Source organism: Pleurodeles waltl, chromosome 6 (assembly GCF_031143425.1).
Source record: "Pleurodeles waltl isolate 20211129_DDA chromosome 6, aPleWal1.hap1.20221129, whole genome shotgun sequence".
Classification (NCBI taxonomy): domain Eukaryota; kingdom Metazoa; phylum Chordata; class Amphibia; order Caudata; family Salamandridae; genus Pleurodeles; species Pleurodeles waltl.
Genome location: NC_090445.1, coordinates 1,682,285,407 through 1,682,303,736, shown reverse-complemented (window position 1 = coordinate 1,682,303,736; position 18,330 = coordinate 1,682,285,407). Strand labels below are relative to the sequence as shown.

General features: G+C 41.7%; 1 protein-coding gene across 1 annotated transcript in view; it reads left to right on the top strand.

Annotated features, from left to right (window-relative positions):
- Positions 1–18,330, top strand: part of PSMB7 (proteasome 20S subunit beta 7) — a 127,359-nt gene that overhangs the window by 43,741 nt on the left and 65,288 nt on the right. Inside the window, exon 6 of the mRNA XM_069241718.1 lies at positions 17,199–17,257. Coding sequence (XP_069097819.1) covers positions 17,199–17,257 — 59 coding nt within the window. The remainder of the gene's footprint in view (positions 1–17,198; positions 17,258–18,330) is intronic.

Here is an 18,330-nt window from a genome sequence, read left to right as displayed (position 1 = left end):
GACAGCTGAGGCAGTATCACGGCCCCCCATGAATTGCATTTAGCACTGAATAAAGGAGAGGTATTCAAGGTTGGTTGGATCTGTAGAGAGGTGATGGTGTTTGGAATGCCAAATGCAAAAAGAACATAAGATGGACGGAATGCTGAACAAAGTCAAATCTTCACCCCCAATCACCGATCTGTGCCTAAATCCATCTTTTTTTTGCTCACCACGCCATTCTAGTTTGGATGTAGCCATATGCAAATCAGTCTTGACCCTGGTCCACATGGGAAGTGTCCAGCCCGAATTGCCAGACCAGGTCCTTCCTGGACTAGAATACAAGCATCCTGTGACTGGTTTCAGGGTATAGCCCCTCATCAGCCAGACTGTCAGGCCAGGGCTTTACTGGACTGGAAAACAGCATCCTGGGACAGGTTTTGGGGTATAACCCCTCGTCAGCCAGGCTAGCTTGAATCCGATGGCATAGTGAGCACAGGACCCACATCTGGTTATGCCCTCTCCACTTAGGGCAAAAAATAACAGATGAATGGAATGCTGAACAATGTCAAGCGTTCATTCCCAGTCACAGATCTGGGCATAAATCCATCATTGGTTTTTTTTTGCCACACCATTCCAGCTTGGAACCAGCAATATGCAAATCAATCATGACTCTGCTCCCCATGGGAACAGTCCAGCCTGAACTGCTAGGTCCTTCTTGGACCAGAAAATAAGCATCCTGGAACTGTTTTTTATGTTTCAAAAACCTATATTAAGTGCATAAAAGTTGTTGATACATAGATTTTAAAGAGTAGCACCTCTTCCCTTGGGAAGGGCAGTCCACTTTCACTTTGTTTAAAATATATTTTTACATTTCAGTTGGATACATATTAAATAAGTAAAAAAGGACTTAATTTCTTGGGGCACTCTGAGGAGTTCAGTGGGGGGAGGAGGAGTGTTTGGGTTTACTGGTCTTCCTCCTCCTACTCTCCCTGTTGTCCTTCGCTGTGTAGTCTCTCAGCAGCACACTTCCCTGCTGATCACCTCCCCGTCGGGTCCTGGGACTGGTTTTGGGGTATAACCCCTCATCTGCCAGGCCAGCTTGAATCCGATAGTTTAGTGAGCACAGGACCCAAGTCTGGGCATATGTTTCCCACTTAGGGCGACAAATGCAGAAAGAACAGATGATGGATGAAATACTGAACAATGTCAAACATTCACCCCGTCACAGATCTGGGCCGAAATCGATTGTCATTTTGCTCACAACGCCGTTCCAGTTTGTACCCAGCTTTATGCAAATCAGTCTTGACCCTGCTTCCCATGAGGAACAGTCTAGCCTTAACTGTCAGGTCAGGTGTTTTAACGCCAGCAAAAACCTTGTGCAATTGCCTGATTTTCCCTTCTGAGACTCATCAGAATTAATGTCAAAATTAAAAGTATGCTTAGCAGAGTACGTCAAGTGCATCCCAAACTACTAAACAGTGAACTGAGTGTGCCAGGATAACCAACTTGAATAAGCAAGACACATAAAAGAATATAGAATCGGAGTTGAAAACCAACTTCTTCAAAGTGAAATGCTTACTAATTATCAGAAATAAATTAAAAAACAATGATGGAAAAGTGGGAAACAAAATAGATCTACACATGTCAGTAGATGCCAAGAGAAGCAAGCATTAATATCTGCTACCGTAAAATTAAGAGGAATTCAGTGGAGAAAAGGTAGTCTGCAAAACATCAATGACTCTACTTGCACACTGATAATGATGGTGGCATAGAAGTTATCTTCAGTCTTAATCCATTTTTTAATCAAAATCTTTAAGAACAAGAAGGTACTAAAGTCCCCACCTTGCAAAGCTCAGTGAAGTTCAGATATATTGGTTGGATTGCAAAGGTGAAGGAGCACAAAGTTTACAACAACAACAAAAAAAGTCAAAGTTATTGGTGTCTCTGTGGATGCAGAGACATTTGATGTACAGGGTGGTTTGTCTGAGGCTGTTCTTCTTCTTTTTTTTTTTTTTTTTTTTTTTTAAGCAAGAGTTAAGGACCTTTTATCTCTCCATTCTTCAAAGCTGGACAAATGAAGTGAGCGAAGGTTCAAGGTTTCACACAAGTCTGCAGAATTTGTGTTAGAGAAGTTTGGAAGAGTTTAAAATCGTCTGACTGCTATGGTGCAGGTGAAGTCCAAATATATTGTCTTCCTTGTATCTAGGTAGGCACTTTAACCTGCCATCCAGTGAATATGAGATTTATTTTCAGTTTGCAAAATTGCTGAACAGAATATTATGGACATCCATGAGCTATTTTTACAAAATTTGATTCTGTCAAATGTAGGCAAAATTCTGTAACTCCTTCTGCGTGTAAGCATGATCTCCACTTTCAGAGAATGTCTGCTCCTATCTCAGGCCCTGTGGTCTTCTTTGGCTTCCTTTTCTGCTGGCTACTTTGCACCAGAAAGACCATCACACAAGCCCTTGTCTCCAGCTGCTTCGACTACTGTAACGTGCTATACTCGGGCATCCCCTCTCAGCAACTCTGAAGACTCCAGACAATACAGAATGTGACAGCCAAACTCATCCCGGACCTCCCCACGCGTACCCACATCACTTCTCACCTCTGGAAACTCCACTGGCTCCCTGCCCTGAGAGATGCCAGTTCAAGATGCTTACAAACGCCAGCAAAGCCCTCCTTAAAATGAGATCGTCCTACATCAAACACCGACTGAACTTCCATCTTCCCATGAGACACCTACGCTCCTCTTCGCTCGCCCTCGCAGCCATTGCACCTGCAGCGGGGCCGCACATTCTCCTTCATCACCTCCAAAGCCTGCATTGACATCCTCTACCCCATCTGAACAGCACCCTTCCTGGCAGACTTCAGAGAGCAACTTAAGACCTCGCTTTTTGACGCAGATGCAGCTACCTCAGCGCCCAGATAGCCCTAGGGGTGATAGTGTTGTGTTTTACAAATTGATTGATTGACTGGTTGACCAGTCCTTTCAGGTGCTTAGTGACTCCTACATCAGGCAAAGCACTTAGACCCTTAGCATGTTAGGGAGTTACCTTCTCAAATTCTGTTCCTCTAGTCAGCCAAGAGGGGGAGCTGGACCAAGGGACAATTAGTCTCCTTCTGCTTTAGAAATGAGGAACTGCTTCAAGAGACACAACTCCTCAATAGACAGTAGGCCACAAGCAAACACTCTGTTGCTCTTGGTGCACTTTCCTTCTCGCTTAAAGCACATCATTGATGAGATTTCTCCGACTAATCAAAATTTACTGTTACCAAAAGATAATCTCACCAAACCCTTTGACAGTGGTTAGAGGCACATGCAGTATGGCATGCTAATTCAGAATCATTGAGTTACAGGACAAAGGGCTGTGTTGGGCCTTGTTATCACCAACCCACTCCACTCCCAGCACACACTTTTTTTTTTTTTTAAACTTAAATGGGGAGTGATCTGGTAAATAATGGCAACGGGAGAGGGCCCAGTGTTTACCTAGCGCATGCCCCCACCCACCCAATCCACTCAAGCTTTCTCAGGAAGGATCATTAAAATACGGATACTTAGTCAAAACACACCTAAACATAGTTTCAGAAACACATGTTTTATCCACTGGCAAAAAAATAATTTAATAGAGAATTTTTTTCATGCTGTCAGATCTGCCAATGTCATCGACCTTTCACATTTTTACTCCTACCACGGAGATCTTTAAAATATTTATATTAATTTAACAGTAGGTTTTAGATCCTAGACTGTAGGCATCTTTTAATTTGTGCAGAAGGGCTCCACTGTCAGGAAATGTGAAGTGGGGAAAACCGATTTTAAACCTTTGCTTTTATACTTGGCAAGGCTACCACAGGAAGCATGCCTGCATGAATTAAATGAAAATAAAAGGTATATTTTTAATTTAAAAATGGAAATACTTGTTTGCAGATCCTAAGGACGGACTCGTTTTGGGTCACATTTATTTTACCAGTATGTACTCCACATAGTTAAAAGGCAGAGACCCTTTATAGAAATATAAGGGGTGAATTAAGTGTGCAGTCTTCAATGCGGTCACAATAGAGAGGAAAATAACGTAGAGTTTAAGGGCTTGCACAAGGACAGATATTCTTTAGAAAGAAGCCTATCCCTTAAGCTTATTTTCCTTTCCTTGTCTTCAAACTGGAACTTGTCCCTTATTTAATAAAGACAAGGCAAACCCAATGACCGCAACTGTAGGACTCCCACAAAGGTGGCTGATTAAAGCCAACCACGTCTGCTTTCTGGCTTCAGCCAGTTCCTGGACAATTTGCCACACAAGCAGACCTTCGTTCACCAAACTCAATGGCCTTACCATCTGGAAAATATTAGTTCTCAAGAAGTAGCATGCCATCACCTAATAAAACCACAAAATACCCAATTGTCCAAGAACTTTAAAAAAAATCTGTTTCCTCTGTGGTGTCTCTCTCCTCTCCACTATAGGAATTCCAGCTGGGCTAGAACAGTCAATCTTTTTGCTCTTTCTATGCGATTTCGCACTGAAAAAGTCTAGAATGGCCATACAGACAAAACCCTGCTGGAACCTTCCTGTCATTTTTGGAAAATGCTGATGCTGATTACGTGACAGCACCCACATGTGTATCCTTTCATTCGCCCTGGAAATGAGGAGGAGAGCTTTAACCCTCCTTAATAACTACATTGCCTTGGGCACCCAGTAACGATGCTCAGTTCACTAATGTATCCACTCAAAAGACATGAACACCCAACTCCATCAAAAACGCTACGATTTAGTTTAATTATGGATCCACTAAAGCAAGCTGAGCATCCGTCTACCTCTAGCATTCGTTGACTCTACTTATGAGTTGGTGGACTCCTGCAGCAGCTTCAGGGTTCTGAACACGTATCTATTCCTCAGGCATTTACAGTAAGGATACTTAGTCAGTGGACTAATCTATCTTCGGAAGAGACCTGACCACCCATCTTCCTCTGGCATTTGAAAATGCTGCTGCAATACAATTTAGTAATGATACTTACATCTCTGTGGACTAATTCATCTCTACAGGAATCTGCCCACCCATCTAGGCCTCTGGTAACAGTACAGTCTATGCACTAATGTGTCCACTGCAGAGTTCTGAACTCCCATCCTAGACCTCAGTCATTCACTAACGCTGCTTACTATCCAACTGACTGATTTATCTTTTGAAGGGACCTGACCACCCTTCTGTATTTGGTAACACTTCTCATAGCTCAGTTTATTAATGTGTCCACTGCATCACACGAATGCTTGAAGCCATCTAGGCCTCAAGCATTCGGTAATGCAGCTGGACTAACATGTCTTTTGAAGGGACTGCTCCCTCCTGCCCCCTCGCCCGCCTCACGCATTCAGTACTACTACTTATAGCTCAGTAGAGTAATGCATCCTCTGCAGGGATCTGACCACCTATCTAAGCCTTGGTTAGCATTACGGTTCTGCGGACCAATGTGTCCATTGCACTACTCTTACCACCCTTCTCATGCATTCACTAACATTACTTTTGGGCCAGTGGACTAATGCATCTTTTGCAAGGACCTGACCACCCGTCTGCCTTCAGTATAGTGTAACTCTACAGATGGCTCTGTTACCTAATGCCCTTACTGCATCGCTCTTACCCCACCCGTGTAGGCCTCAGACATACAATGATGGTGCTCAGAACTCAGTGGACCAGGGAACCACCTTAGTCCATGGTCACAGGTTTGATTCCCCAGCGAGTCCAATTATCTTTATATCATCCTTTGGTTGATTAAATGAGTTCCGTTGTGTTGGGTAACAGTGCACATACCTTTTAGAGCTCAGAAGCCCTTCAAGATGATCATGTGATTTACAAATGCCTGCGGTACAAATAGGGCTCCTGGCATTCAGTTTTTTTTTAAAAAAATTATATATATATATATATATATATATATATATATATAAACATTTCTGTCTGCATTTATTCATATTTATTTTTGGGTTATTTTATTCGTATTTATCCAAATGTATGTTTTCAGAATAAATGGAGACGTAAAATGATATATTTCCACATTTTATTAAACTGATAAACATGCATTCATACTTTGTCGCGTTTTAGCTAATTAAGCAAACATAACAAGACAAGACACTGACGGGTAACTATTAGCATTATATACCAATATATGTTAACATATGCCTGTATTGAAAGGAATCTCATCCTGTGTTAACTCCCCATGCTATCTTCTCAGCAGTTGGTGTGGAATTGATCGACAGCAAGGGTATCACTCATAAAAAGTACGATTTTCCACTTTTAAAAATAGGAAATAAATGTTCTGCCTGTATTTAACTGTAAAAATCAGTAAAAACGGGAAACTGTAAGCCTGAGTTTCAAATCCGCGTGGTTGTCACTTTGTGTCTGTCCGATTTTGGCGGCCATGCAGCCTGACCCGGACGTGCTTGAGTTCGCTGCTTCCGTGTGTCCTCTGTGCCTCGTGGGTAGTTCAAAGGATAACAACTTGGGGTCTGGGGACAACAATACCCTTGAGCAACAATAGCCTCTCCTCTGCCATGCCACGTGGGTGCTTCCTTGGTAGTGCCAAGCGGCTCGTAAAATTTACAAAATATTTATTGTGTGTTTTCCGTGGCTGCAGTGTGTAAACGAATGGCCCCTGCTGGTTGTGCGCGGTCTCAGCCTCCCACTGCTCTCCGAGCTGATGGATTCTTTGCCTTGATGTAATGATCCCAGTTGCAGCAATATACTGGAGCCGGGAGATCCGTCATCTTCATTGGCCTTGCCTCGTTCATTGATTTGTGTCTGTGAATCTGCTGCTCTGGCCCTTTAAATCTGATCTCTAATTGGACCTTCTTAAATGGTTCAGATACGGTAGTCTGTATTTCTCCTGCATCGTCACTGTCAGCTTCTCGCTTTTCATTACACATTCAGCAGACTTGATAAAATCAGCGGGACACCTCGTTTGAAACTGTTTAATCGCCGCCTTTCCCTTTTGCTAAACCATTGAGCTGGTCAAGCGATATACACAAATCATTTTAAATAGAAAATATTGCTCTCCGTGTGACCCAGCTAAATAGATTGTGCTATGCAAAACAAGTTAAAAAGTAATAAATGCCAAAAAAATATTTTAATTGGCGTAACAAATTGCCGGCAACTTTTTATTTTTCCCCTCCTGCGATGGCACTGCACGGTGAAATATCGTCTGTGCTCTGTACAGACACGAGGATGTCTTTCCAAAGGTTCCCCGTTTTCAGAACAAAGCAGATTTCGAATATTGCTGAGCTGCTTTTTTCACGCATTTGTAGCGCGCCTGTCTTCATTTATGGAGCATGTGCTTATTTTGCATAAATATGGGTTAAAGTGAAGTATTGATATCTTAGCAATGCTGCCTTTGAACGTGTCAACGCTGTGACATCAATTTTTTTTGGGCTGTTTGTATTTGAACAGTAACAGCTGAATTGGCTTAATGATAAATGCACGAGCTAGAAAGTGACAAAGAACACAAACCGAAAGTATTTTTATCTGTATCTTTTGTAAAATTGGCTGATCTAGCGAAAAGTTAGTGGTCGGGAGCTGAAATAGAACTTTGTTTTGTTAGATCCCTCTGTGCTCAGTGGGCTCTGATGGATCAGTGCTTGTGTTAACCTTTTGGTCCTGTTTCGAAGGAGATGTTTGACAAAACCCCCTCGTCACTATCTGCTGAAAATCCTGTGTATTTTCTCCTTGTTTAAGATAGTCAAAATGGAGCCTTTGCCCCAAATGCCTCGTAGCGTAAGTAATTCTTTGTAATGACCAGCCTTTTCCATCCAGTTTAGCTTGTGTACTCCTGTAAGAACCTGTGTTCTACCTCTCAGGGTAGTGTCGCCGTCCTGAAGAACCCCACTAGATGCACACAAATGGTCCTGGTGGAGAGAGAACTAGGGTTAAAGCGGGTGGCTACCGGGCTGCGACTCCTTTTATTTGTGGGCATGACTGGAGATCCCGTAAGGCGCTTACAAATGTTGCCACAGCTACCAGTCTACCATCTTCCCGCCTCCAACCCACCCGCCCACACATACACACGCATGCTGCACTCCCTCGTTTTAGAAAGATCTAATGGTTGCCTTTTACAATATTCACTGTAAACACATACACGATTAGCAATATTTGTTTCTAAAGGGGACTCCTGTGGTTCGTGTAGAACGATGCTGGGAGTGGTGCCCGTACTCCGAGTTGATAATTGGCCATATTTTATACAGCTACTCATGGCCCCGTAAAGTAAACAAGCTTTTTCCAGTTTTCCATTAACCTATCCAAAAATAGTCTTTCTACCCTAAGCCTTCTGACTCCCCCCTAACTAGGCTCTTCTCTTGCTTTTATCTGTTTCTCTTAAATAGCTGAGACTACTAATCATGGGACCTGCTCGTAAGACTTAACATCTAAGTTAAGCACGGATGTGTACAAAGTGCCATTGGTGTTCAGGAGTGACATTCCACGTTTCACAGAATCCGGATTGGCTGATATTTTGGGGTTAACCAGTACAATTACGACCCTTGGAAAATCTGTAACTTGGTTGAATTTTTTAGCTTTTGCAAGCGACCAGAGTGATGTCAAAGGGGGGGGGGGGGTGGGGGGCACTGTAGACATTGTGAACACCCACAAAGCGATAACATGAGTATTCTCAAATCTTTGCAATGCTTTTGTCTCCCTTAGCTCACTTCTTAACCTACACCTAAGATTCTGCGTCTACTTGGGGCAGTTTTTGCAGAAGTCTCACAAGCAGTCTGTTATGAAGGAAATAGCCACAGAGTAGACTTAGTAAGGAGGCAGAGAAGCATGTTTGTTACCACCAACTGTTTCTCCTGGGCTGTCAAGATAAAACTCATCACAATATTCTAAACTACCTCTCATGCAAACCAAAACAGGTTAAAGAATAACATTGTAATTTACCGCTGAATATATTATAGTATCTATCTAAACATATTAGATTCATAATAAATTAATTTAAGGAAATATTTGGTTTCATAGATTATAACACACCACCCTTCCATAGAAAATTTGAAAAGAAAAGCATTACAAATAAGGATTATATAGTCAGGTAATCCTCGTGCGATTTAGGTGCAACTGTGTTTTCGGAACAGTCTCTTCCTGTTCCTCTAACATCTTCTCTGTGCATAAGTGAAACAATCTCTGTTTGGTTTTGCTGGCTGGATTCAACAATTCTGTTCATGCTCCAAACTTGACCATTATTTAATTTAACTACATTGTCTCTAGTTACTACAATCTGAAACAGTTTAGAAAACCTGCACACCTTAATACTGTGTCTGTTTCTATTCTTTTGCTCTCATGCAGGGGTGCTCTAGAAAGAAAATCGGCTGCTAAATTTTGCTCACCTTGAACATATTTGACTCTAAGTGAAATCTTCCAAACCCCCAAAAAATCAGAAATAAGAGTGCAGCCGTGTTAAGCTGCCTTCATCGTGAACATGTGAATCAAAGGCGTATGGTCTGTATGGTTATAGAAAGGCAAACCACACTAGTAAAACGTAAAATATTTTACTGCCCAGAAGCATGTCAACGCCTCTTTCTTCTCCTGAATATTGACTTTCAGCTTTTGTTAGACAATAGACAAACGTGACCTCGTTCTCTACGCTCTTCACACTTTGGGTAACGTTTAACAAAGCGCTTTAGGTCTTGCATCAGTAGTGAGGATCGTTTTAAGTTTGCTATCAAAAACCCAAATGATGGTGCATTAATTAAGTCTAATTTTAGGTTTTTAAAGGCCTCCTGAAAACAGTTACTCCACTCAGATTTTATCCCTTTCTTTAAGATTATACAAAGTAATCACATTTACTTGCAAAATCTTTTACATAGCTTGACAAGCCCCATGAAGGACTTCAGCTCATCTTTGTTAGTGGGACTTTAGGTTTAAATCCTTCCTTTGAAATTGTGTCCCAAATGTTCAAGAGGGCTTACCTCAAGTTGATTTATCTTTTTTTAGACAGTAAGGCCAGATTTAATTGGGTCCGCGTAGCACTTCTATAAGTATTTGATCATGTTTTTCAGCAAATTATCTATATACTAATGCTTCACCTAAGAAGTACTTTGTGTTCTGTACTCTTTTCAGTATTTTGTGTGATGATCTTCTGGAATACTGCTGCTGCAGAAGCCAGCCCAAATGGCATTCTGCAGAACATATAATCTCCTACATGGGCTATGAATGCTGTTAAAGCTGTCAAATCCAGGTGTGCACTCCACTTGGTGGTAGGTCATAGATACGTCAATTAAACTAAAACAACATGCCCCCCATTGTTTCTTTTAAACCTGACAATAGATTTCTTTCCACTCAAATGTTTGCATTAAGATCACGAAGATCACATAAACGTAAGCCACTCCCTTGTGCTATGGTGGGCAAAAGTACAGGAGCTAACCATTCCGAGCTTTCAATAGGTTGGATGATATATAAATTGGATAACTTTTCTAACTCCTTCATTAATGGTTCTTTCATGAGGTTGGGTACAGGTTGTGGCTTGTGGACACCAGGCTTGGCCCCATCTTTTAGCTTGATCTTATGTTAGAAAACCCATAGTGCACCTAACTTGTCAGAACACAACTCTAGGACCTTGTTGCAAATTTGATTACTACGCATGTTTCAGTCAACTAAAAGCACTTGTTCCTTGTGAGTGGGGTTTAAATTGATGCCCAGTTCTTTTTGATGCTTCAGCCCTAGCAAATTGGATCCCTTACTCACTACATACACCTTTCCAAAGGTTGTACGTTTTTTTGGAGTTATTGTGACCCTTAACCATGCCCTCTAATGGAATCGGATCTTTAGTATAATCACTTGGAGAAATAACTGGATGCTCCAGCTTGAGGCTTTGTTTCTCTGAACGTAACTGGGAAACATGAGTCCACAAACATCGCAACTGTTTCCTTCCAGACGTGCCGAGCTTTCTGTCTAGATTAACTTTTCCTGAAGGCACGTGTTAGATATTTGGAAGACCATTTTTTCTTTTGAGAGATGTCCTTAGTGGAGTTCACTATTTTATTAGCCCACTCTCTACACAACCTGGCAAAATGGCCTCTTATTGCACTTCCTGCACACTATACTCCTATCTTAACAAATGTGATTGTTACCTAGATGGTTGCTACTTTCACAACAAAAACATTTCAACTCACTCAGATATGTGGTTTGTTTGCTTTTAATTAACTTATTTTCTTTTCCATTACAAACATCTGCATTTTTCCTCTAAATGCATTTCTGCTACAGATTCTGTAGTCGTTTTTTATCTCTTTCAAACATTGAGCAGGGTGCTTAGTTGGATATACAATTTCTTTTCCTTCACGTATGTCTGGGTTTTTAGATAATAGTTTCTTCTGTGTAAGTGTATTGTTGATGCCTCTTACTGGTTGGTCTCTAATTATTGAGTCAGTTAGTGCACTAAAATAAACATCTTTGTCAAACCTCTTAGCACACCAATATAATTACCCACACATTCATTTACTCCTTGAGTTTTACTGAAAAACTTGTGTTATTCTAAAACATGATTGATTTTGGCACCTAAGTGTGTTTCCAGCGTTGAGTATCTCATTTGATATGCATTAAATGATTGCCCTCAGTTTCCTCTGGTAATTCTGGTACTTCATGTAGGGTTTCATATGTTTTTCCTCCAAAATATCCCCTGAATTGTGCAATAAAATGTTGCTTCCTTTTAGCACTGAACATCTCGCCCCAAGATGCTACTAAGTACGATTCAAATAATTTTACCCACTCTGTCCGTGGTAGGATGAACCCCCTATCTCATTAAAGAAACGTTGGTGGTTGACTCATGCTTGCTGCTGTCATCCTGCTAAATTTTATGATTAGAAAGGAAAGAAGAACATTTCTAAATCAGCAATATGTAATTTTGAGCATACCCTTCAAATAACTTAATTTTACAGTATTGTCCAACTTTACATTACAATATAATTTTCAGCTAAATAATTATACTATAGTATTCCCTAAGTTCCTCATCATTTGGCTGTTACTTACAATATACTATGTGAGTTTGCTTAGTATACATCTACTTGTACTGCCAGAATGAAATGGAACAATTATATATTCACAGTATCCCTAAGATTTATTTAAACTTTTGTTTTCAAATGCCAAGACTGTAATATTGAAAGTGAATCACTGAAATTGGTGTGCGTATCATAGAATTTGCACAATTAATTTTAGGAGTGGCACGCCATACTTTTGCAATGTGCATATCAACACTGCTATACCCACTATATTGTGCTTTCTCTGAGAATTTCAATGTTAGATGTGTATATTGCTGACTGTTTTCATATATGAAAGTATAATGATATGCCAGATATTTAAGGTGTGCATGTCACATCTATAAAATGTTGATATCATGCTCAAGTCTACCTCGTCTTACGGCTTACACCTTCATCTTGTGCACATTGATAATTTGTCAGAGATTCTCTCATATGTGGGGAGCGGAGTCCCACCCTGAACTGCGGGTGCATGTAGGCTTGGGTATTTTGAGTGTCAGACTGCTTTGACACACAAACCTGTGCGATTAGACTGCGCTCTATGCTGTCTGGAGACAGGTGACACACTCCTGCTCCTCCCTTGATGTTTCAGTTTGAGGTGTGTCCTCAGTAAAGTCTTAAGGGACTGACACACCCCAAAAGACAAAATCGACGATGCTGCTGCACCTCATCCAAATGTCATACAATGCACCCTGACACGCACTCAGTAGGTTCATGGAGGTAAGGAACTGCAATGCATTAGTCTGGACTGTCTCTTGAATTTGAGGAGAGAAATACATGTGGGGGTTGCTGGTTTGATGTCCCATACGCAGTCTGTACTCACTCATCACCAGTGTTATGAAGTAAATAGCTAAGCAGCAGACGTCGTAGGGAAGCTAAGTAGCACATTCATTATCGTTGTAGATCATAACACACTTTTTTGGGTCGAGCGCGCAAGCGCTCTGGCCTGTTGTAATCTATTTGTGGGCTTTTAACCACGCCCACCACTATTACTCATTCCTAGTCTTGCCTTTCAAATATCCTTTGTTATCACTGTAAATGTTTTACGCTTGTCCTTCCTTGGGACAGTTTTGTTACCGCCTTGGCCATCAACCCTGTTACATGGATGATTGCACTTTTACCAATACGTTTGCCTGCGAGGAAACTTCTTTTTTGTTTTGTGTCTCCCTTCACTCATGTTCAAGGTGGCCATGGCACGTAGAATCGTCTCGCTTCTGTCAACTGTTTTAATTTTCATTTTCAATTTATGTGGCAAGAAATGTCCAGTAAGGAATTTACAGCGCTAATAGCTCTAACTCGAGCAAATGCAAGACCCATTGCATTGCAAATGCTTGTTTTGTTACTGCAGATGCAAGTGAGGAATCCAATACATGGAAACTGCTGTACTTAATATGGAGAAGAAAGTGGGGATTAATGAGTGAGGGCTCATTTCCCCCAACCCATGACTGTAGATTGTACGTTGTGCATTCAATCTGCAGGATTGGGGCTTGAGAAACAGATGTTCGCCTTGATCTACCCAGTGTTTGCCTTGAAATCTACAGAATGTATAGATTTCGAGGGAGTAGGCATGAGGGCTTTGAAAATACAGATTTTCCAAAGTTTAGCGTAGAAAAGGCTTAATTTTTTCAAGGGTAGCCAGCAAGTGTTATGCAGTAACTTTCTTGCTTTAATCTCATAGCATCCAGAAATTAAAAAATTTAAATAGAATAGAAAAAAAAAAGTAGAAAAAATCTTAAAATCCCTTACGGCTGTGGGCTTGAACTATAGCACAATTCCTCAGATTTCCCTATAGAGTAGTATATAATGGCACCTCAAGAATAGACTCTGCTCTGTCTTGCTTCTCCTAGCAGCCAAATATGTCTCTTGCGTGTATTTTGGTTTCTGTTTATATTTGTTGCCTTAGTTACTGTTCTTAATAATTGTATGTCCTCTAATGGATAAATACTTTAAAGTATTTACACTTGCATAATTGGAAGACCTACAGTTAAAGCATCCATTTACAATTGTGAACGCTCCTGGAAAGGGGCCGGTGCTTACGCTTTCCACAAGAACTCCTGGGATTTTTTGAGAATTCCAAATAATTTGTTAATCTGACCCCAAATTTAGGAGTAAATTTGTGAGTTAGACATACTGTTATTTTTGTGAATCGACCCATTGGTGGTAATTATTTTGGTGGAATACAACAGTTTTATTCCTGCTCCTCTTTACCACAAAAAAGTGCTGCCCACTCCACCTCCCCACCATCCTATGGTTGCTTAGGTGAAAGTCTTCTTGCCCTCAGTCATGGACACTTAAATGGTCGTTATATGTGGTGCAAGTTATGGAAAGAAATGGTAGCTATAACTCTGATAGATATGTTTTCCTGCAGATTCCTCACCTCAAGAATACTAGTTGCATGCTCCAGAAAACTTTTTTGGCTCCAGCTGCAACTCCGCGTCTGAATGTGAGGTCACTGGAGTCTGTTACATGCAAATCTTCTCACTGACATTGGTTCGTTTTTTTTTCCCCATATCTCTTTGATGCTGCCCAGAGAGACCACCTAGGCAACAAATTCCTCAGCTTTTATTCAGACTGTGCTGCAAGATGTGGACCCCCAGAATAACTGGACGAGTGCCAGGGCCCTGATCAGGAGACCTGCCGCTTGCCCCCGATGCCCCTGCACGCACTGGCACATCAGTACCGACACAACTAATAACCAGGACATTCCTTCCTACGCGTGACATTTTAGACTATATAACCCCCCCAAAAAAGCTATAAGAATGACTTTGGTGGCAGCCAACAGTCATTTTTACTGTATATCTGTATATTAAATTCATAAACAACTGTCATCATGCTGGTCTCTAAATTAGACAATCTGCGCCATGTGACACTGTCATAAGTGCTTTGTGTTGACAATTAAGTGCCAGTGCCGAGCACCAGAAACCACCGGCTCAAATTAAGCACTGCTGCCAGGGAGATGGACATGAAGCCATGACCTCCGACTCTTTCACCACTGTGAACCTAGAGGCACCTGGGAGCCTAAGGTATTTTTTAGGTAACACCTAGAGGAAGACTCCCAAGCCACTTCCATCTACCAGCACTGCCACAACAGTACCAACACAACTAGTAACCAGCACATTCCTAGAAGGTAAGTCATCTTACCTTGTCAAAACTAGCACTTATGACAGCCTGTCATATGGTGGCGCAGTTTGTCCAATTCAGAGACCAGCATAACAGTTGTTTATTAATTCAGTATACATTAAAAATGACTAATGGCTGCCGCCAAAGCTATTCTTATTTAAAGAGTGTCTCTGGAAAAGAGAAACGTAGGAATATTCTCTCTTTACTTAGTCTGCAAGTATGACAGAGGCCTGAGCCTTATCCTGAATTTCCACCCTCTGAAGCTGTTCACACAGCTGGACAAATCCAAAATACTGTCCCTGAGTGAAGTTATGTTATCCTTAAATGCATGAGATTGGTTGGTGTCATTGTACGCCTACTCTCATCTTTAAGTTCCTTTCCCTTGGAGCTACTGTAATTTTGCGGTGGGGTCCCAACACTGAGTTTGTAGATGTCCTGTTACAGACATATGACAGCTGTATGTCTTTGAAAAGATGCTGGAAGTTGTTCTGTCTCCTCTGCGGATGTTGGGAATCCATGTAGTTCCTTACTAGGACGGCCCGCTGGTGAAGCTAGGGTCCTAGGACCATATCCAGCTGATGGTGACCTCTCTCAGAGACCTGAGCTTTACCATCAATATCCAGAAGTATCACCTTGCTGCCACACAGATGCTGACCTTTATCAGGACCTTGCTTGACACAGGTCTTTCCTAAAATTTAAAAGATTGCAGATATTTGGGCGAGGATGATAATGTGTCAGAATGAAGTCTGTATCCCCATGCTGTAGCCTTGTGCCTGCTACACCTCAAGGTCTGGACTTCCTGTTGATACCTCATGCAGGTGGTGGGTAGAGGTCCACCCGTGGGATCTAGGAAAGCAGTCTCTAAAACACCACAGGAGTCACTTGACCCTGGCGTGGATCTCCCAGTTAGTGCAGCAGGACCTGCACTTTTGGATGGACACCTCAGGCTTATGCAGGGATGCCTATTCATCATCCCTTTGAAGGAGCTAGAATACCATGGTCATTGATGCCTTCTCCCTTGGCTGACCACTTGGGGTCTTTGTTCCATGTCATGGTAGCGTCTTCACCTAAATTTGCTTGAGTTGGAGGCTAGCTGTCTTGCCCTGAAGACATTTCTCCCTTCCATCTGAGGAAACAGAATCGAGAATCTGTCTGACAGCACGACTGCTGTTCATCATATGAATAGACAGGCCCATAAGGAGTGCAGTCAATCCTATTTTGGGAGGCAGTTTGCCTGTGTACACGTATGCAGCAACCAGGAGCCTCCCCAGTAGTGACCTGTTTTGCAGACTTCCTCTGTGTGAGAGGGAAGATGGCCTCAGTCATCTCTAGTTGGAGCACCATGATTTGAGTGGTACCCTCAAGTGACAGGGATGATCTTCTGATCGTGGTTTCATGGATGTCTTTGTCTGACCCCGGATAGGAAGTGTCCTCAGTTCTGTGCCATTCAGTTCCCGAAGGCTTGTTCAATGGGTGATGGATTCCATTAGTTATCTGTTACACTCAGCCCCACCACTCGGGGATGCTGCTTTAGAATTCATTCATAATGTGGAACCTGTAGGAATATTTATTCATCTGAAGAAAATAAGAAAATATGTAACATTTATGATTGATACACACACTTCTCCCAGATTCCTCTCCACCATCTCTTCCTTGATGGCCAAATACAGTGATTAATAAGATCACAAGGTATGCAAAGTTTATTCTGTATTTGTTGCTGTCAATGCTGTGTCATGTATAGCATGATATATAGTATGTATATGCTTGTTCACCTGTGTCAATGGGCATGAATAATAGGCTGGAATTGATCTTAGCACTCAAATTGTTGCCTGTTCTACTCTGGCACCATCTAATATCAGTTTTGAGTCATTGGGTGGTGGGGGTGGGGGGCGGGGAGGGTTGAAGGTTGGACTTTGTATCACTAGTCTAAATCCAGAAAGGAATATTCATAAGGTGAGAGATCCGCAAGAGGATTATATCTTAACCAATATACTGATCAAAAGAAAAAAAACATTTACTTTTGGCAAATGATACATTTACTATTTTGCAAAACTCGAGAAAAATCCTACTTGTCTGAATAATAATTACTATGACGATTTCTTTCAGGCTCTGGCTCTTTGGCTGCAATGGCAGTTTTTGAAGATAGATTTAAACCTGACATGGAGGTATGTGAAAAAACTTGCACATTTACTTTTTTCCGATTGCATGTAATGTTTCTCTTTCAAAAATGCATATCAGTGGACAGAATGTTTGCCTAAACTACTGCAGTGGTGAACACAATAGAGATGTGAAAACCATAGCAGTGTGGACTTTTTACCTGGTTTTGGGCAAGCCGAAATAAAACGTGGTTTACAAGCTTATGCCACAGGCACGATTCATTCTTTGAGGGTACCATACATAGGTGCAGCACACTCAAAGATGCAGGCAGAAAATATTTGTCGTATTCAAATATATTCCTGTTTGGTGAAAGATTGCAGAATAGAACTCGTTCTTTGCTTGCTTTTGATAAATGTTCAAGGAGTGCAGTCGTCTGTCATTGCAAGTGTGGAGTGTGCCAACTTTGTCACAACTCGCATACCCAGTAGAAGAGCAGGAGTGACATGGAAGCTGAGGTGGACGCTGTTGTGACGTGGCCACAGGTCCATATATAATGCAGTCTCGTTTATGGATGATATTCTGCACAGTTAACCACTCATCCCATTTCTTTGATTTCAAGAAGCGGTCCTCTACTGCAGCCCTGCATTTAGATATCTACATCAGTCAGTGTTTGTTGGGGTCTGGTGCTAGGGAAGTCGATCTCACAGTTTTTAAAAGTACAGTTCGATGGCCCATTTGCAGTCTTTCAACTTGGAAAAGGTAGTGTCTTCGTCCACCTCAACAGACTGTCTTAAGTGACCGTCATTACGGTCGAGTGCTCAAGCGTTCTGTCCCTGTTGTAATCTCTCTTTGGGCTTTTAACCACGCCCATGTCACACCTGTCACTTTCATTGGTTTGTGGGCTTGCCTTTTAATATCTGCTTGATTTCATTAGTGAAAGGCATGCTTATGTCATGCCTTTTCCGGTGTTTAGCCCGCCTTGAGCGCACCGGCCAACTATTGAAAACATACGAGGCTCCATGTTTTCAGCATGGTTTCCGGACTACTTTATCGGTTTCTTTTCCATGCAGCGAGATCGCGATGGGTTTTACATAGCGCGATCGCGCTCGTTTTTTGGTTTTTAATTTCAGCGCGATCGCGC